Source organism: Staurois parvus, unplaced genomic scaffold, assembly GCF_062004578.1.
Source record: "Staurois parvus isolate SC_StPar_1 unplaced genomic scaffold, SC_StPar_1.0 ptg000548l, whole genome shotgun sequence".
Taxonomy (NCBI): domain Eukaryota; kingdom Metazoa; phylum Chordata; class Amphibia; order Anura; family Ranidae; genus Staurois; species Staurois parvus.
In genome coordinates, this window is record NW_028318344.1 from 3,218,871 (window position 1) to 3,240,654 (window position 21,784).

The window sequence follows — 21,784 nt, forward strand, 5'->3', positions numbered from 1 at the left end:
AAAATACTCACCATGTCTCTTATCAAATACCTTAGAAGGTCTACTTTTCAAATAGGGGTCATTTGGGGGTTGTTTGTACTACCCTAGCATTTTAGGGCCTCCAGAACTGTGATAGGTAGTCAGGAAATCAAATGCGCACCTTATGCCCTTTGAAGGTGCTCACTGAATTTTGGACCCCTGTACACAGCTAGACTCCCAAAAAGTTTAACACATGTGGTATCCCCAACATGTGGTATTAACACGTGGAGAAGTAGCAGAATGTGTTTTGGGGTGTAATGCCTGGTAGAGCCATGACATGTGTGAGAAATCTCTCAGTAAAGTGACAACGTTTTGTAGAAAAAACACATTTTTCATTTCTCAAAAACGTGAAGAAAAAATAGCATCTTCCAAAGAATCAACAAGCCTCTCAGTAAATACCTTGTGGCGTCTACTTTCCAAAAAGGGGTGATTTGTGGGGTGTTTATGGCATTTTACGGCCTCAAGAAATGTGATAGGTAGTCAGAAAGTCATAGCTGCTTAAAAGCTGTGTAAATTCCAGTACATATGCCATGTTTGTAGACACTATGGAGATGATCTACTAAAACTGGAGAGTGCAAAATCTGTTGCAGCTCTGCATAGAAGCCAATTAGCTTCCAGGTTTTTTCGTCAAAGCTTCACTGAGCAAGCTGAAGTTAAGAGCTGATTGGCTACCATGTACAGCTGCACCAGATTTTGCACTACCCAGTTTTAGTAAATTAACCTCCATAAATTTCACACAAACCAAATAACATAGACTTATTGTAACTTTTTTGTTTACCAAAGACATGTAGCAGAATACATTTTGGCCTAAAAATTTATGAAGAAATGTGATTTGATTGGATATGTTTTATAACAGAAAGTAGAAAAAATAAATTATTTCAAGATTTTTGTATTTTTTTGTTTAATTAAAAATAAAAAGTCCAGTGGTGATCAAATACCACCAAAGGAAAGCTCTATTTGCGTGAAAAAATGATAGAAATTTAATTTGGGTAGTGTTGCATGACTGAGCAATTGCCAGTCAAAGTAGCATAGTGCTGACTAGCAAAAAAAAAATGTCCTGGTCATGAAGGGAGTAGAACCTTCTGGATGTCAAGTGGTTAAAGTGAAAAGACTCCTTACAAAAATATGTTAAAACAGTATGTGACCAAAAAAGGCTTGGGTAAAAAAAAAAAAAAACATGTTCCAAATAACTCACTGGAGTTTAATTTATTATTACTTTTTTCAAGATTACTTTCAATTAATTTATGGAGGATGATTTGAAAAGAAAGCAAACATCCAGTGTTCAAAATGTTCAGTCATCTGATGGGTTGCAGCATGTTGTATAATTAAATTGTATTTTCTTAAGCTTGATAATTTAGCACTTAAAAACTAGATTTAATATTTTATTAGCTGCTCAACACATGACTAGAAGCTAAAAAAAACTAACTGTTCATGTAAAATCCAGAATAGCTGGCTTTATGATATGATTAGTAAAAAAAAAGTGTCTAGCATTTTATTAGATACACATAGCAAGTTTTTAGTAGTATGGGACCCCTGCGTTCTGTATTCTTATCCTACCATAAGGGTATCTGGCTTACCCTTCCTCTAAGATTATAAAAGCTAATGGTGGGTACACATAAGCAGAATTTTGTTTGAAAATTATCTTTTTAGAACATTTGTTCGACTTTCTAATGATTAGTTAGGTCAAATCAAAATTAATTATTAACTGTAACTATAAGAAATTTTTTTAGGAACAGAATGGAACAATTTCTCAAATGGAATTCTAGCTGTAAATATGGTTTGTATTCAGGAAAAATCAGACCTATTGTAATGAAATGTGTATAATACATCTAGGATTACATGGAGTTGGGCAAAATTTTAAGGGTCTTCAAATGAAATTAGTTGATGACTCAATGATGGCAAGAATGTTCTGAGAACCAAATTCTATAGGAACATTCAAACAAAATTCTACTTTGTACCCAGCTTACAGTAGACTGTTCAGACAGCCCCCTGCCCATGTCCCTCTATCTTTGGTTGCTCTTGCTTCTCCTCTCTTGTCCTCTCCTGTTTTTCTATCTTCATTGCCTCATTTCTTTACTTTTCTTTACTTCTGATATAGGTATTATTTAAACTTTATAGATATACACCGCATATCTTTTAAAAATGTAATACCAGTCTAAATTGTTTAAATCCAATACAAACCAAACAACCTTATGAAGCTCTAAGTGGAGAACTGTTAAAAGATGAAGACTGTCAGAGTATGACATATCCTTCAGAATATGAACAACACAGCGTGATCCTATGGTCAACATCATTATACATACCATAATATTGGTATAGTTGAAGTACAGTTATAGTTTCACACTTTTTACTTCTTTAAAGTCTTGTAACATCCCAAGCTTATACAAAAAGCCTCATGGGATTTTTCTTTTTACAGTTGCCACATCTTTTTTTTCCAAATCCTTCAAACTGAACAGTTATTTGGCACATTCAGGTAAAAGTATTAGTTTATCTGGCCCAATGCCTGCCAATGACTGCAAATCAATTTCTATGACTTGTTGCTACTTTTACCTGCTCTTAAAACTGAGTAAAAATTGGGCTGAAAAAAATGATTGGAAGTTGAGCAGACTAGACAATTATTTTAATGCGAGTTTATTATTTAACATAAATACTTTTCCCTGCTTGCTACGGAACATTATTTCAAACCTCAGCCAAATACCGATAGGTGATTTTGAATAAGGAAAACAAAGCAACATGGTAACAAAATAATCATTAGGGCGTAGCTGGAATGTGGGTCAGATGGATGTGGTGCCATACCTGGCACATAGCCTAGATTCTCTATTCAGCATAACAACAGTAGTAGGCCTTATCATTGCAGTAAAGAATGCAATTGTGTACAAACGCTTATGGCCAACCAGGATTCTGTTATTTGTCAAACAATGGCCACAGAGATAAGGGTGTAACCAACAGGCCAATGGAAATCCTTTTACGATCAGCTGTATAGGCTGGCATAAGGTACAAGATGGTGGCAGTATTTGAAAGAAAGGACCTAAACTCTACCACACCCTGAACAACTGTTCACAAATAGAAGGGTATGCTTTTATTTTTAATGTTAGTCTACTAGCATTTCCCAAGCCTGTTAAAAATCAATAGCTCAGAAAACCCATTGTTATGGACTGAAAGCATCACCAGACTTAAAAGGTCTTCATTTGAAGCTAAATACACAGAGTAACCACATACAGAGTAACTATCTCACCTGCCATGTGATTTATAGTTTGAGCAACCAATTTTATGATATGGGCTAACCCGGCCAAACAGTATAGCATGGCTTAAACATTTTGTCAAAACGTAGCTGCCCTCAGTGTGTGATTGGCATGCTGATACTCGCTCTGTTCTCTCCTCCTGCCAGCACATGTGTACTGTTAAAGCAGAGTGTTTTTTTTTGTTGGGGGGGGGGTTCAGTTTTCCCAGTGGTTTTGTAGGGGAGGATTAAAAGGGGCTGCTAGAAAGATAAATTTAGTTACTTAAAATGGTTGCATTTAATGTTTTATTGAATATACTGCATAGCTACATTCATTGATGTTTGTTATATACAGCTATGCTCAAAAGTTTGCATACTCTTGGAGAATTGGTAATATACAGTACTATTTTTAAAGAAAACATGAGTGAGCAGGCAAAACACATTTCTGTTCTGTTCTGGCACAATCACAAAAACAAAACATGGCAACAAGTAAACAAATTAACTGATTCAGCTCTGCCCCATAGCAGAAATAGTGCTACAGGGAGGCAGCTGTGTGCAAAATCACACATATATGTAGGGGGACGCGCATGAGGTGTGCATGCGCCCTACTCGTGCCGTCGTTCGCAGCCGTGGCTGTCAATCACCGGGCCGCAGCCAGTGATTACTCGCCAGCGCCTGGTGATTGTCGAGGATCTCCAACGGGGGGAAGCTGTTAGTAAACAAAACAGTTCTCCTACTTGTCCGCTCCTGCACACTGCTTTGCAAATTCTTGCAGGTGGTATAGCTGTTTATTCGTCTTGGCAAAGTGCCACCAAGTCTTGGGTCATCTTACATGAACCGCACATTGGAGATCTCTGCAAAGTGGCTCGATGATAGTAAGGGCAGGAGACCATGATGGCCATTCCAGGACCTTCACTTTTTTCTGCAGTAACCACTGGAGCCATGTGGTTAGGGTCATTGTCTTGCTGGAAAGTCCAAGCATACCATGCACAGTTTTCGTGCAGAAGAATGCATTTGTGTGCAATATTTTCTGTTAACATGCTGCATTCATCTTGCCATCAATTTTCACAAGATTCTCCATGCTTTTTGAACTCACACCCCCCCAAAAGATTAGTAATCCAACATCACGCTTCACAGTGGGGATGTCATTCTTGTTGTTCGGGTCTCGTTGAACCCACTCCAAACATAGCGTTTATGGTTGTGACCATAAAACTCTATTTTGGTCTCATTGCTCCAGATTACAGTGTGCCAAGAAGCTGTGAGGTGTATCAAGGTGTTGTCGAGCATATTGTAACCGGCTTTTTGTGGCATTGGCGCAGTAAAGGCTTCTTCCTGGCAACTCGACCATGCAGCTCCTTTTTGTTCAATTATTGCCATATTGTGCTCCTTGAAACAACCACACCATCTTTTTCCAGAGCAGCCTGTTTTTATCCTAAGGTTATCTGTGGGGTTTTTTTTATCTTCTGGCAGTTGTGGCTGCAGTCTATCTTGGTCTACCTGACCTTGGCTTGGTATCAAGAGATCCCAGAATTTACACTTCTTAATAAGTGATCGAACAGAACTGACTGGTATTTTCAAGGTTTTGGATATCTTTTTATATATTTTTCCATCTTTATAAAGTGCCATCACCTTGTTATGCAGGTCTTTTCAGCCTGTTTGTGTGTACATCTAGGGTATGTAAACTTTTTAGTAGGGCCATTTGGATGATTTCTGCTATCATTACGATTTAAAAAGGAGCCAAAGAAGTATGTGATAATATAAAATAAAGGAGGTGCGAGCGCCTTAAATAAAACACACTAAAAAAGCTGCTGTGCACAAAAAGGTAACCAATAGCACCCTAAAACACAGATAATAGACAAGAAAGTGCAGCGCTGCACTTTCTTGTCAAGTATGTGATAATAAATGGCTTCAATATCAATGCCAAAATTTTACGATTTCTGCCAGGGTATGCTAACTTTTGAGCAGAACGGTTTGCTGTAGATCACATTTTATACTATGGCTTAATAAAGCTGTGTAGTAAAGCAGGAGTGACCATTAGTCTAAAGCTGACAATACAAAGAGCTACCGGTCACTATGTCATGAATATATGGACCTTAATACAATCACATTTCCTTTTTAGCGAAATGTATATCTTTAAAAAAATTTATATCATTCATGTACTCTACACTATGTATTTTGAATTCTACATACAAAAGTCCAGCTTGCCCATCAAAATGCAAGAGTTGTGACAAATGTCTTGAGTCATACACGGGCAACTTAAATTCTATGTTTAGACAGTTTTTTGGGATAAAATAGGAAAGGATTAACCCCCTGTCATTTTAGAGTATAATTCACTCTACTTCCTGTCCACACTTCTTATTAAAATTATTGCTACATTTTAGTGAGCAGATAATTCACTGGTCAAGATGTTATTTCTAACACACCAACAGTAAATCAGTATGCATCTGTCGAGGAACTTTTGTAACTTTGCCTTTCATGCTACCTGAATGGAAAAGCTGAAAGTAAATCAGTGTGTTTCCCTTTACAATCACCCCCACCTCCCCCACCTATACTTACCTTTCCTTCACTCCTCCACCATTCCACCAGGAACCATAGGAAATACCCATTGCCCAGCATTGTCACATAATGACCTATGTAAACTGTATGTAGGTATAAACCAATGTATAAAATTAAATTAAAATTAATCTGTTGCTTTGCCCTGTATGGGCAAATCACACATTCCCTTTAAGGTTTATAGTTAACAATACCAAGTAGGTTGGTGGAGTGTAATTATTCTTATATCTCTGTACAGAGTATTCTTTAAAGTGACATTCAACCCTATTTTTCAGGAAGTCCACACTAACATTAAATGATAGTTCCTCTTCTTTTAAACTGTCTCTATTTCTTTTCTGATGTATTCCTAAGCCGCCAAGGCCGGCACAAGCGAGAAAGGATACAATTTAGGCAAAACGCTGTAAAATTTTGATTCTTTTCTGGAGTTGGGTTTTAGGCCCAGGTAAAACTTTACATGGTTGTGCTACAACATAATATTGGGAATGTATTTTTTTTAAATCTGGTCAACAGTGGAGCAATGGATTATGCAGAAGCACCTGCCAGGTGAGGTCAGTAGTTTCAGTGCCTGCGTTGACAAGCCTCAGACAGGTTTTGCATTCCTAAAATAGTATATGGAAATCAAAACCTGCTTGAAGTAGGTACAATGCAGGTCAGCAGGAGGACAACGTCCTGTTAACATGCACTGATCAATGAATTCTGAATGATTGTACAAGCATCTCAAACTGATGTCATGCTGATGCCACTGACACAAAGGCCATCAATACAGTTCTTAATAGTAAACGTGCTTTCCTATGTCAGCTTGTTCATAGGAACCCTCATATCCAAAGACTATAAAGCAATATTTAAGGCTAGCTTCACACTAGCCCGCATGATGCAGGCTGGTTGCAGGTGTAGGAATTGATGCATTCCGAATGGCACCCCCACGTCATCCTGCAAGGAAATCGTGGTGCGGGAACTGCATGGAAACCGCATGCATGAGGATATGTTTTGAAAAAGGTACATGCACCTTTTCCTTGTGTGAAATGCGTTCACAGCAGCCCATTCAAATGAATGGGCTGCCGTGCCCACGCAAATGCGGACCGTTTTGGCTCACACTAGTATGAACCAGGTCTTACATACATTCAGAATGCATGATGCTATAACGGATACTCCCTTGAATAAGTTTGTACCTGGTGACATGGAACCAGGTGGAACTATAAGGTCCACCTTTCTCTGTAAGCCTTAAGGTATCACAGTAACATGTCCATTCACTTGTTGCCTATCACTGTTTTATTTAACTTTGGGTTTTCTTTATGATTGCTTCCAATGACATACTCTAAAGCGGCCATTATCAAGCAAAGTCCTCCAGACATTGCTAGGGGTTCTTTGAGATGTGGGTGATTGACCTCCCAATTGATGGTGCCTGTATAGTTTTGGGCCAACAACACTTGGCAGTCAGCCAGTTGACATCCTATGATCCTTTTACCTAACTGTAAGAGTTGGTTCTGGCCGCTACTATAAGGGTGCATTCTTCTTACTGCCAACCAATGTGAAAGGCATTTTTCCCACTAACCCCCAACAAGATGATTTTAGTAGGGGTTCCCCAAGATCTGCAAGGTACTTGAAGGGTTCCTCATGGGTAAAAATGTTAAGAATGGCTGTTGTAAAATATCTAGCAAAGGGTTGCAGAACTGTTAGAAAGACTGCAAGGGTCAAAATTTAGTCCTGGCACTGGGGGCTGAATTATATAGAAGACAGCCATAAGACATTTAAAAGTATTGTTTTTTCTGCAGCTTCAATTTAAATGGATAATTTTCCTAAAACGTCAACAGGGCTTCAAACCAAAAAAAAGGTTAACAGCACTAGCTAATATCTGACAGCATAGGTTGTGTACTGAGGCAGCTTTCTTTCTATTTGGTGTCAGCCCCCTTGTTTTGATGCATCAAACGCTCTCTTCAACTCTCATCAAGTATAATCTCTGATAGACTTTTATTTATTTATATTTTTATATATTGTGTGAAATTCTTTCTGCAATCCAAAAAAAATAATGGTAGTTTATCGCCATACACCCAAGCATAGGAATAGAAGATTGGAAGCTACTTTTGGAGACAGTGGCTGATGTGAATGAGTCTGTATTATATGTGGGTACTATGTAAATTATAAATACTAGAACTTCTTCACTTAGCTATACATACAATGACCCTGACATTTCTTTTTGCATAAGCACTAGTTTTCACCCAACATGACAGTAAGGTACTAGCTGATAGGTAGCTACTGGGCATTGTACTGTGAATTAGAGACTGCTAGGACTATGTCTAGTCTAAACCAATAGAGAAAAGGTGGGTAGTTCTGCAGAAACAGGTATGAATTTTACTGCCCTCTATATGCTTTGTCTGAATTGTGGCTGTTCAGAGTTCAGCTTAACAGCCAGACTAACAAGGTGGTCAGCTGTTCACCAAACCCCAAACTTCCAGCTGGATTGGAAAATCATATTTATCATATTACTATCACTACTAAATATGACAGTGTCTGCATGGCGCCTGGTTATAAAGGTGCTGCAGACAAAAGGTTCCTAACAGCTATGATTTATCCTTCCTAACCCATTCAGCTGATATTGACCAGATATGGTCATGTATACATTTGGTCAATGACATCAGTAGCTTTCTTTACCCCCTTGATGACATTTCTGCTGAAGCAGGAGCACTGTCATTTAGCGAGTATAGTGATGAGAAATGGAAGGGTTACGTGGGTCTCGGCATGTTTTTGTATTGGCAGGCGTTGTGTGTGTATATAGGACTAGACAAAAGGTTTGTGTGTTTATTCACTGCTCATAGGACTAGTCAAAAAGTTTTGTGTTTGTTTACTGCTCAGTTTATTGTGACTGAGTAGGTGTAGGGGTCCTTATCCTCATCAACAAAAAGATGTTGTTCCAGGGGGTCTCACCTGGCAAGGTACCCTCCCCATGTTGAGGGCATGTGGCCTGTTATGGTTTGGTGGAACACACCCATTTTTTCCTCTTTTCTGGCCTGCAAGGCTGCATGCTCAGAAAAAGGTCTTGTGTTTGAATTTTTGAAAAGGGGTGCACATTTTTTTCTTGTTTTTTTTTTGCATGGGATTCCACTTAAATTCAATTTAGATTTGTTTGGTTTTTATGTGGGGTCCCACATACTAGAGCCTCATCAAGAAGGTTTTTTGGGGAAGCTAAGGGATCATTTCCTTGCAAAGTGAACAGTCTACTTGCCTTTAGTATAGCAACCGCATTGTCTCTTACTGCAATAATCAGAGTCATAATGATAGAAACTATGCATTGGTAACTTTAAAACATTGTAGGACATCTAAGTTATTAAAGTCTAATTACTTGTTTTCAGCTCTTCTCAGATCTTCATTTGAAATTTGCTTTGATGCAATATTTAGAATATGCTAATCTACAAAGTATCTTGACCTACATTAATGATCAGTAAAAGATTCATGACATAAGTCATCTTTAGGAGTCTAATCTAGCATTACGGAGAAGGTTAGCTTATGAAACAACTTTAGTTGATCAGCTGAGTTTTATATTTTATTGCACGATACTGAAAGCATGATAAGCATTCGAAAGTTATATAGCCACAAATCTACTGGACCTGAAGAGTAAATATTGAAATAAGGTGGAGGGAATATTAGACAAGGGAGGAAACCACATAGCATAAAACACCATGCAAAGTGAGCTGCTACTCTGGAAAAAGGAATATGTTCCCGGTCAGACCTGGTACCAGGTTTTACTGTAAAATATCATGTTACATTCTTGTTTTTAAAGGGATTCAGACTTTTGACCTCTCCAGGTTTAAACATAGCTGAATCCCCACTACCTGCATTTTCGTCATGCCTACAGGCAGATATACAAAAAAGAAGCAATACAGGTAACATATTTTTAAACCCAACTTATATAGGTATAAGTAGGTCTTGGTGTCAGCCTCCTGTAAGTGTCTGCACTGCAAAACTAAGACTAGGAAAGAAGGGAAAAGTACTAGTAGGTAATCTGCGTTTATTGCAATATACAAGAACTGACACTGATATATTAATAGGAGGAGAGAGCAGAGAATCTACCTTATTACTGCGCTGATGCTCTATCAGTGTCCATTCAGCTTGCTCAGATGTATTCTTCAAAAAATTACCCTAAATTTGCAAAAATTTGGTTGTTTTGCCTAGCAAGGGTGCCAGGATCACAAAATGTGCTGAGCCCAGTAACTGGATAAATAATGTGCCAATAACTGCACTAACATGTACATTAGCAACAGTCAAACTTGCCCCGTTGTTCCCATGGAGAAAGAAGTGCTCTTTTGACACAGAGGAAAAACAATAGCAATTGGTTTGAAAAATAGGATTTACTCCCTGCCCAAGAAGGTGCAATAAATACCACGAAATGACACATGAAAATCACCAACTTTGCTAAAGCAGTTGTGTGGCCATCTTTGTCTGATGTTCTTATTTAAAGTGTTGGTACTTAACACAAAAATCTCCCTGCTAACTTATCTAAGTTATTTTACTGTGAACATTAAAAACTCACCTTTGAATCTTCTCCAAGATCTAATGGGTTCTGTCTCAATCCTGGTTCACCACTGCAGCCCGACAACTGGGACAGCTGACTGAGATCCCAGAGGGACTTGCTGGGTCTACCCCCTGTTGTCTTCGCAACAGACAGTCTATTCCGCTGTACATTCTTTAAAATATCACTTAAGGCACTGTGAGACTCTTGTGCATTTCGAAAAGATAAAGTAGGTCCTTCAAAGTTGCGACAGGCTGAAAGTCGATGGCGAATTGAATAATCAGGCACACTCACTTGGTCTTTTATAACTAAAGGGTCCTGCAATGCCAATGAATTTCTGTTATATCCACTATCCATACCCAGGTGCTTTCCAGTTCCTGGCATTACTGTCCTGCGTTCTGCTATGTTATTAATACTTTTAGTAAACTGTGTGGGTCCTGCTGGAATCATATAAGGCGATAGGAGGACATCCGTTGGCTGCAATGCTCCATTGGTGCTAAACCTCTGTGGAGAGGAAAATCCATTTGTGTAAGGCTCCGGTACAACAGGTACAACCTGGGCATTGGAATTTACATTTTCTGTCTCTTTAGACACCAATATTGGTGAAGAGGGTACTGGAAGTTTATTGCAACTCTCTTTGTTAGAGTCTTTGGCAAAATCATATCTCTGCAGGGGACGGGAAGATGCAAACAATGTTCGAAATTCATTGTCAAACAAGTCCGTAATTTCACCTGTTAAATGTGTGATAAGATTTCTGTCCAGGCGTGAATCACTCCATGTGAAACTGCAAAAGAAATTAATTTATGTGTAAGATCGGGATACAATTCTGTTATGTTGCTAAACTTTGCAATGTAAAGTACACTAGTTTAAGTCCACCTAAAGTTAAAAAGTAATTTTTGGACAAACATTTATATATACATATTTATAATAAAACTGAAAGTGGTATTTTTCTTTGCTCCTTCCACTTACAGAACATGGAAATCTGTGACCTGTGACATCTGATATACCAGTAGTATGCTAAAAGGTACTATGAATAATCATATAACATACTTTGGGGAAAATATGACACAACTAAACATGTAAAAAGGTTATCCTTAAAAAATAAAATACATTTTCAAGTATTCAGTATATTCAACTAATAGTGTTAATACTTATTGAAAGTCTAAAACAGCTTCTCTAAGGAAAAATATTTATGTAACACACCCAATGAAATGGTGATTTGAAAAAATAAAAAAGCAAAAAAAACCTGAAAATGTGAAATTAAATTTATTTCTTCTCACACTTTTGACTAATAACCCAGAATAATGCATTTTCTAAGTGTTACCCTCTAGTTTGTAGATCATGTTATATAATAACAGATATTTATCCTTTTATGATTGTAGCACCCTCCTAGTTTAGCAAGGGAGAGTTAGATCCTGATGGCTAGAAAGGAGGTGATTAGCAGGTGAGATAGTCAGAGGGGTCAAATTCTGGTCAGGAATGAGAAACTCTACAGGCCAGCCCTTCTGAAATTTCCCTCTGCTCTGAGGCTTTCGGAGGAGGTCATTAGAGGCAGTGGGTGGATCTGAAGAGTGGTTAGCTGCACTTTTGATGGACCTTAGCCAATCCCCAACAGAAGTCTTGGCAAGGGGCTGGACTCCCTTAAAAGTGTTATAGCCTGATCAGTAGAAGTGTGGTTATGGGAGAGGAATGTGGAGCAGGAAGATGTGAGGCTCGAGGAGGAAGGCTGACAGGAGGCCTATTGGTATGGGGCCTGCCTGGGAGCCTGGAGCTGGAAAGGAGGAAAACTCAGGGCTCATTGGCCCCCTGAGAGAGACCACCTGTATGGCAGGAAAGGGGCAGCCCAGCTGATAGGCCTGGTAGCAGCAGCCATTCCTCAAGCGGTACAGGAGAGGATCTGAGTGAGTACACATACACCCCCTGGGAGGATAGGGGAAGGAGGACACTGGTGAGAAACCAGATTAGTCCTCTGCTAGTGACTGTGCACCTTATTTAAGGGAACAGGAGCCAGATCCCCTGCTCAGGAAGAAAACCTTTGAATGCTGGGTGAAAAGGAGTTCTTCTAGAGTCTGGATTAGTACAACTGGAGCTGCTGGCTAGCACTCCAACAGAGACTGCATCAGAAAGAGAAATTGTGAATAGTTCAGAAAATTTGTCCTTAGAGTTTGGTTCCGTTGGGCATCCTATACACCCCTCTATGCAATCCAAGTTTAATCCCCTCAATAAAATAACATACCCAATGCTCAAGCTTTGATTTCTGTCTGTGGATGAAAGCTTTGTGGAACATGTTAACTGACTGGTTGTGCAGGACTATAGACTATAGGGGGACCCAAAATTCAACAGCTCCATGCTCCATATCATACGGACAGTATTCCAGTTCCACCTGACTGGAGTTGCTTCACTGCCTCCCCTCAGCTGTTATTCACGTCAGCTTTAGCTATGGGTCAAACAATTCACTTTGCAGATTACTATGTGCACATGGCCTGAAGCAAAAGGTTAATAGAATGGTGCAAATCCTTTAACATGTTTCAAATATTTAACATTGCATGTACAGAGCACCTTTGCCTGCCAGGCTTGCCTAAAGTATAGATCAATTTACCAGCTTTAGTTCGTATCATATTAACAGAAGGTTATTGAACAACAGGTTTTAACTGTTTTAAGTACTTAAATATCAGGGTCTAGGTACATACTGGCTGCTTACTACCCTCCATGTCTCCAGTGGTTAGAACTATTGCTTGCAGTTCCTGGATAGGGATCAACAGAGGATTTCACTGAACTTGATTTCTCAGTGAAATGACCACATCAAAATCATCCTGAAATTTAATTATAAGATCAGTTAAAGTGAATGCTTGAAAAAATCTTAACTGGATAAAAAATGCTCTCCTTTACTAAAGCTGACCATACATGGATTGAAATGTGGCCTGTTCAGGTAGGACTGGATGAATTTCAATCCACGTATGGCCACTATGGTTGAGCAGAAGTCGATTTGCCATTCGACTTCTGTTCAACTGCCTTGTCTGACTTTAGCCCCTCAATTAGCACTGCGGGCTATAGTCTGAAGCGGGGCTTGATAAATTTCCTTTGAATCTAGGAGCCAGCTAAAAAAGTTAGGAGTCAGGTGGGCAGCGTGACAGCTGGGGGGACAGCAGGACAAGAGTGGGGCAGTCAAAACAGGTGGGGGTAGGGGGACAGGAGGGAGAAGTGTCATGGGAGGGGGGCAGTAGGACAGGTGAGGACAGCAGGACAGAAGGTGGAAAGTGTCATGGGAGGGGGGCAGCTGGGCACGTGGGGGGCAGTGTCACAGGAGGGAGGCAGTGTCACAAGAAGGGGGCAGTGGGACAGGTGGGGGGCAGTGGGACAGGAGGAGGAAGTGTCATGGGAGGGGGCAGCAGGACAAGTGGGGGGCAATATCACTGGGGGAAGGCAGTGGAACAAGTGGGGGGCATCAGGACAGTTGGAGGGCAGAGGAAAAGGTGGGGGCAATGTCACACACACCTTGAGAAGCACCAGTCTTACCAGCTCTCACCTGTCCAGCAGTGGCTCCACCAGATGGTGTCAGTGGAAAGGTTCTGGTGCCAGTAGGGGTAGCTGAGCCTGTGTCCCATCTCTACCAGGATCTGCAGCAGAAGCTGAACCAAAGAGTGAGGGGCGGCTCCTCCGTCCTGACCTCCTCCTCTTCTTACTCCTCCTCCATGATACCCTCCACTGGCATCCCCTGGTCTCACCCACCCTGCACAGCCCAGCACACACTGTGGTTCCTGACTGAAGCCTTCCTGACAGCGGGCCACAACTGCTCCCTGCAAACAGGGAGAAACTCCTTAATCTCCTCTTCTCAAGAGAGAATAAATTCAGTTCCTCTAATCTTTCCTCATAGCTGAGCTCCTCCATGCCTCTTATCAGTTTGGTTGCCCTTCTCTGTACTTTCTCCAGTTCCCCAATGTTCTTTTTGTGAATTGGTGCCCAAAACTGAACTGCATATTCCAGATGAGGTCTTACTAATGATTTGTACCAGGGTAATATGATATCTCTCGCTCTGAAGTCTATACCTCTTTTATTACAAGAGTGGATTTTGCTCGCTTTAGAAACCGCAGCTTGGCATTGCATGCCATTTTTAAGCTTGTGATCTACCAGAACCCCCAGATCCTTCTCCACCATTGATTCCCCCAGTTGTACTCCCCCTAGTATGTATGAACCATGCATATTCTTAGCTCCCAAGTGCATAACCTTACATTTATCAACATTAAACCTCATTTGCCACATAGTTGCCCAATTAAACAGTGCATTGAGGTTGGCTTGTAAGTTGAAGACATCCTGTAAGGACGTTATTCCACTGTACAGCTTGGTGTCCTCTGCAAAGACTGGTTGAATGAAAAAAAAAAAAACTGACTTATCTATGGGATGCCTTTATGCGCTTTATGCACTATGGCTGTGAATGATGGTAGCACTGAAACAAGTGTTCTGCCCAAAAAGAGTAACAGTGCGATTCTGCAATGATTTTATAAGACCGCTGTGACTCATGACAGAACCCTACTTGATTGACTCTAGTAAAGGACAGATAGAAACAAGGGAAGAAGGGTGGGAATGGGAGTGAGTATAGGAGAGGCCCGTCAAGAGTCCCTATGTACTGAAAAATGCTTATATTATTAATTGAAAAAGGTTTAAAGAAATCTAAGCCAATGAAATTGGCAGAATTCAAGCTCATGAAATGTAATTTCAGCTTCACCCTACTAAGAATATTTGTAGTTTATTGATTAGTATTGTACCAAAAAGATATATTTCCAGCATATCCTCAAATTGGCTCAATGGTGAAAGGCCAATTCTTATTTGCTGACCCCCCCCCCCCCCCCCATAGGCAGTGCCTCCAGACATTAGACACTATTACTAATGAATGTTGTACAACTAGTTCAAGTTCACACCTGTTGAACCTGCATACTTGTAAGGGGGAACACTGCAGGCAAAAAATGAACACTCCAAGTCATCAAAGAGGTCTAAACAGAAAAGTACAACAGCTGTGAAGGGCAGACTGCTAAAAGCAGGTACTTAATCACCCATGCAGAGTGGCAGATTGAAAAAGAATGTACAAACCTTTACAGATAATACATCAGTAAAATTACTGCAAAAGAATTGAACAGAATATTAGTGATACCTTCCAATCATGGACTCACATAAATGTCAGCCAGATAAAGCAATTAAAAATACAATCTGGATTGCAGTGTCTGGTAACTGTCATTATCATACGATAATAAGGCATTGGTGATTGTGGGTGCTAAATGAATTAAAGTATGCAAATCTCCCTCCTCCTCCATCCTACGCTCCCTAACCCACATCTTTAATCTCTTCCTCTCTTCTGGCGCATTCCCCTTCCCCCTCCTCCTCAAGAAACTACACTTCCTTGGCCTCGGAGACTCCGCGCTCTCCTGGCTCTCATGCTACCTATCACAACGCTCCTTCAGCGTTAACTATAACACTGTCACCTCCCCCTCACTCCCTCTCTCTGTTGGGGTCCCTCAAGGCTCTGTCCTCAGGCCCCTTCTCTTCTCCATCTTCACCTCCTTCCTTGGCCAACTGATACACGGCTTCAACTACAACCTCTATGCCAACGACACGCAAATCTATCTCTCAACCCCTCACCTCACCCCTTCAGTCTCCGCCCGAATCACCAGCCTACTGAACGACATATCAGATTGGATGTCGCTCCACTTCCTTAAACTAAACCTCTCCAAAACCGAGCTCCTAGTCTTCCCCCCAGCCCGCGCACCCCCCCCCCCGACTTCTCCATCACGTCCAACCATGCCACCATCAAGCCCACCCCGCAAGCCAGAGTACTTGGTGTCATACTAGACTCCAATCTATCCTTCCAGCCCTAAGTCCAATTGCTAGCAAACTCATGCAGACTCCACCTCCGCAACATCACCAAAATACGCCCATTCCTAACCCCAGAAACTATTAGGCAGCTCATCTACTCCCTCAAATTACGACTCGATTACTGCAACTCCCTCCCTCCCTCCTCACTGGCCTGCCTCGCCACACGCTATCCCCACTTCAGTTGATCCTGCATACGACGGCCAGATTCATCCACCTTACCAATCGCTCTGTTTCCGCCACCCCCCTCTGCCAATCCCTCCACTGGCTTCCGACTGCCCAACGGATCCAAAATGCTAACACTGATTTACAAAGCTGTTCATAATACTGCCCCAAACTACATCACCGATCTGGTATCCAAATACCACCCAAAATGCACTCTCCGCTCTTCACAAGACCTAGTTCTCTCTAGTTCCCTGATCTCCTTCTCCCATGCCCGCCTCCAGGACTTCTCCAGGGCATCACTCATCCTCTGGAACTCCCTACCCCAATCCATCAGACTATCACCCACTCTCCTTTCCTTTAGGCGCACCCTAAAAACCCACCTCTTCAGGGAAGCCTACCCCACTCTCTGCTAACTGCCGATCTCCTCCACTCTTCCTACCACTCCATCCCCCACAGCTTTTCCTCCTGTACCACTATCCCCTCCCTCCTAGATTGTAAGCTCCAAGGAGCAGGGCCCTCAAACCCCTCGTGTATCAAACTGTATTGTTATTGTACTGTCTCATGTATTGTCTCCCATTGTAATGTACAGCGCTGAGCGAACTGTTGGCACTATATAAATACTGTATAATAATAATATCACTTAACAAGTCTTTTAACACTATGGTTTATATGTGACGTAATGTAAAATAAAGCAATACTGATTTTATTAACATGTGTATGTAGTCTTTGTGCCTATAAAGTCCATTTGTATTATCCCTGTTTCTTTTGACTAGCATAAATTAGGACCTGACACTAGTGTACATATTGGGAGTGACCCTCACCAGAGGGCACCCCAGCCTCCTTTCATTGAATGACCCTTATAGCCAGCCTTAAAGTGTTACTAAACCCAGGACCCTGCATTCACTATATCTGGTCTCCCACAGTACACAGAACATGGAAATTAAATTATTTTAGAAAATATAAACTGCTAAATACCTTTCTTCAGTGGTTAGAGCAGTCATGTGACCAGCAGAGCACTGGTTAAAGCTTGTAGAAGTTTTCTTTCTCCTCTCACTGTCCTATGAGATTGCAGGACCCCGCCACTCTGTCTGGACAGTGCTGATTGGCCCTATGCTGATCACATGCACCCTCCCAAGAAAAAAAAAACAACTAGTGATACACACCAAACTGAGCATGTGCATCTTGCCCCCAAGGCTCTGTTCTATCAGTTGATGACTCAGGGACAGTGCAAGAAGGCAAGGATCAGAGAAGTCAAGATTAAACATCCTTTTTACACAATACAGAGGATTAACCCCTTAAGTTCCACAGTGAATACAACAAGCATGCTTTACTGCATATACAGACCTATTTTACTGTTGTGGGTTTAGTAACACTTTCATTTTTCCTTATCTAGGCCACAGTTTCTCATCATATCACTTGTGCTTGGTGTGCAAACATTCCTAGCTTTTCTCTGTGTATTATGGGACACACAAAATAGAATAATGCATCTCCTATCAGTTAGCATCCACTCCCAGGGGATGGAATAGACACCTACTTTGTTTAGGTAACAAAACTCAGAGAGTCTTTAATATACTTTTCCATTATCAAACAGCCAAACAGAACTGGGAAAATCGGGCAATTATAAAAGCTCAAATCCTAGGTGTATGTTTCTTTTAATTCACCATTTACTGTGATCCTTACGGTACTGGGCCTCCTCTTGCACTTCAGAATATTGGATTTACTTTTAGATTAGTTTAGTGTTCCATTAAAATAAAAAAAAAAAGCAGTAGAGGTGAATCTGGAAGCTTGGTTATATACTGTGCATACCTGTAGGATCCTGTGATGACAGAGTTACCATCAATTAGAAGAAACTTCTCTTTCAGATTTCCTGTTACTTGTTTCAGCTGTCTTGTACTAAAGGTACATCCCGTTATAACTCTTACTCGCATGTTCTGGTAAAATGGAGAAACAGAAAAAGTTATAGTAAAAAACACCCCCAAAAACACACACATATATATATATATATATATATATATATAGTATTCTTAGTATAAAACACATATATTTTCATCTGGGTTTACACGTTAATAGTTAACTAACTGTACATGTGGTGTATCTAATTCTGTATTATGCATATAGGAGAACTTTGCTAAATACAAAAATGTTATACCTATATAATAGGGAAGGCCAACTCAGTAGTTTTTTGTTTTGAGCAGTATTAAACCCAAAAGCAAATATTTATTATCTTGCAGCTTACCGGTTCTGAGATGTGATGGCTGTATTAGTTTCCTCTTTTTGGCTTTCTTTCATCTATTCTGGTGATCCAGCCAGCAGAAAGTTCCAGCTCTCCAGAAGAATATATCAGCTTACATGGATGAGACCATCCATTTACCACTGGCATGGGTGAGTAAAATGCTCAGCTTTTAGTTATTAATGTAAAATTTGATCCCAAAAGGGAAAACAAATGTTTGCTGTAACTAATTATAAAGTGTGAGCTGGAGTTTGGCTTCAGTTTGTTATTTGTACCCAAATCTGCTAATACATTTAACACTTCCCTCATCCCAGACTGACAATGCTGCTGTCTGTCTGCTGCGTCCTGGCTCATTCCTCCAAAGTGGTGTCTCAGTAACACAGGAGCTGAGTTACTGGCCAGATAACCAGGTGAAAACAGAGGGAAAAAGCCAAAGAAATGAAAAATAACGCAGACACCACATCTAATGATTGGTATGCTGCAATATAATACATTTTTAGGTTTGGGTTTAACCACTTGAGCTCTGAAAGGTTTTAGCCCCCTTCATGACTAGGGTAATTTTTGCTATTCAGCACTGCGCTACTTTAACTGGCAATTGTGCGGTCATGCAACACTATACCCAATTTTTTTTTAATTGATATTTTCTGCTTTCAGTTATAAAACATATCAAATAAAAAAAGCAAAAAATATAATTTCTTCATACATTTAGACCAAAATTTATTCTGCTACCTGTCTTTGGTAAAAGAAAATCGCAATAAGTGTATATTAATTGGTTTGAGTGAAAGTTATGTCTACAAATTATGGTATATATATATATATATATATATATATATATATATATATAAAATTGCTCAAACCTGATGTAGTGTACATTTCAACATAGTATAAAGGCCCCCTCAAATGACCCCTTTTTGGAAAATAGAATGTCTGAGGTATTTAGTAAGAGGCATGGCGAGTTTTTTGAAGTTTATTTATTTATTTCAGGTACTTACATAGCGCCGTCAATTTACGCAGCGCTTTACATATATATTATATATTCACATCAGTCCCTAACCCTCAAGGGGTGTACAATCTAAGGTCCCTAACTTACATTCATACATACACATACTAGGACCAATTTAGACATATGGGACATTTTCTTCCATATGGGTAAGCAATAGCTTTAGCTGTCATGAATGGGTTAACTATGTATTTGCTGTGGGTCAATCACAGATCACAACAGCAAGCAAGGTGTTCATGAATGGAAAGCCAATCATGACAGGTTGTTTACATTGTTATTATGTGATCGTTATGATCAATCATGGTACCTGGTTATCGGTAACAGTAATCCATTGTGTTGGGTGGACACAGTGGTCACAGGAGGGGCGTGCTGTGCACTCCTAACTTGGAGCAGACACGATGACGTACATGTGCGTTATTGTGCCTGCACGTGCCACCCTGCCACAGTATACTTACTGTGGTGGGTCGTTAAGTGGTTAATGAAGCTTTAACTGTGAACAATAAGAGTCAGAGTCCTGGTACTGATATTTATAACATCAATATCTCCAGTTCCAGGCTCCTGTACTGGTTAGTATCATTGACTAAGGTGGGTCTGCATTTGGTTCAGCTCAGGGGCGGACTGACAACTCATGGGGCCCTCGGGCACTAGGGGATCATGGGCCCCTGTGTCCTTGCCCAAACTCAAAAAGGCCTATGAAAAAGGTACCAGGGGCATCTCATGGGGCCCCCTACTGACCCCGGACCCTCGGGCAGTGCCTGGGTTTCCAAATGGTCAGTCCGCCTCTGGTTCAGATCACATAGTCTGCAATGGTTAGCAAGATCCCTGAGCATAATCCAAAATCCTAGTTTTGCCATTAGGCCTTTGGGGGTACAGTAGATCAAAATGTTATATGGATGTTTAGGTTTTCTGCCAGACACTTTGAAAGCAAAATGCAGACACAGATAAATGACTATTTTTAGGTTTTATGAACTAATTGATATTATGTTTTATATATTCTCATGTACTGTACATTGATACAAATGAGATAATGATGATATTTACCTAGCAGATACAACATTTCAACACCATACCCTCCAACACTTTATAGTGATATTAAATCCAAAAGCAAATATTTATTATATTTCAGCGTAACAATTTGTAGATATGATGCATCCATTAGTTTTCTTTTTTGGCTTTCTTTCTTCTATATTCACCAGCTGTTCTGGCAAATAAGTCTGTTGTTCAACAGAATAAGCTGCCCTGCAGATGTAGCGCAGATAGAGGGTTGAGAGAAACCATTTACCACTGACAGAAGTGCTTATTTATTTATGTAAAACCTTTATCTCAAAAGAAAAAAACTGCTGTAATTGCTTATAAAGTACTAGCTCTAGTTTGACTTCAGTTTGTTAGTGTATCAAAATCTGCTAGTAAATCTAACACTCCCCTTCCCCCAGACTGAGTTTCAGTACAAAGGTGCCCCTGTGCTCTTTCATCCAAAGTGGAGATGCCCTAATACAGGAGTTAGGTTACTGGCCAGATCACCAGGTGAAAACAGAGGGGGAAACCTGATCATTGTAAGCACCCCTTGTCAGTGACAAATGGTTTGTCTCAAGACTATAACTACTACTTTTGCAGGAGAGCTTGTTCTGTTGAAAATTGACAGATTTATTGGCTAGAATAGATCACCAGGTGACAATAATGGAAAGAAAGCCTAAAAAAGAAAACAAATGTAGCCACCACATCTAATGATTAGTAAGCTGCAATATATTACGTTTTTGGTTTTATACCGCTTGAAGACATAACTTAGTACAATTATGAAGTTAAAATTAGACATTTATAGACTGAATACTATGATTGCAGGTGATAACCACATACGGTCACCAGAATTCAAGATTTTTATTGCCATAGCGGGCCTTTAAAGTGGTTGTAAAGGCTGAACTATACACGAAGGTAAAAAATCTTCTGTGTTCTACTCCCAGTCCCCCTGTATACCTACGTGAGCCCTTTCTCACTCCAGTGATGTGCACAGGAGCTTCGGCTGTCCTGGACCTCTCTCTCCTCATTGGCTGGGGCACAGCAGTGGGAGCCATTTATGAGAGAATGGGTTCAAGGTGCAAGCACGCATCAGTGCCCCCCATAGCAAGCGGCTTACTATTGGAGGCACTGGTCAAGGGGGAGGAGCCAGGAGTGGCGGCGGGGGACACAAGCAGAGTAAGATCGAGATTGCTCTGTGCAAAAGCACTGCACACAGCA

General features: G+C 40.5%; 1 protein-coding gene across 1 annotated transcript in view; it reads right to left on the reverse strand.

The window, feature by feature from the left end:
- SACK1E (scaffolding CK1 anchoring protein E) overlaps positions 1–21,784 on the reverse strand; it is a 90,707-nt gene that overhangs the window by 8,345 nt on the left and 60,578 nt on the right. Inside the window, exons 4-5 of the mRNA XM_089690968.1 lie at positions 18,129–18,253; positions 10,317–11,079 (exon numbers count right to left, since the gene is read on the reverse strand). Coding sequence (XP_089547094.1) covers positions 10,317–11,079; positions 18,129–18,253 — 888 coding nt within the window. The remainder of the gene's footprint in view (positions 1–10,316; positions 11,080–18,128; positions 18,254–21,784) is intronic.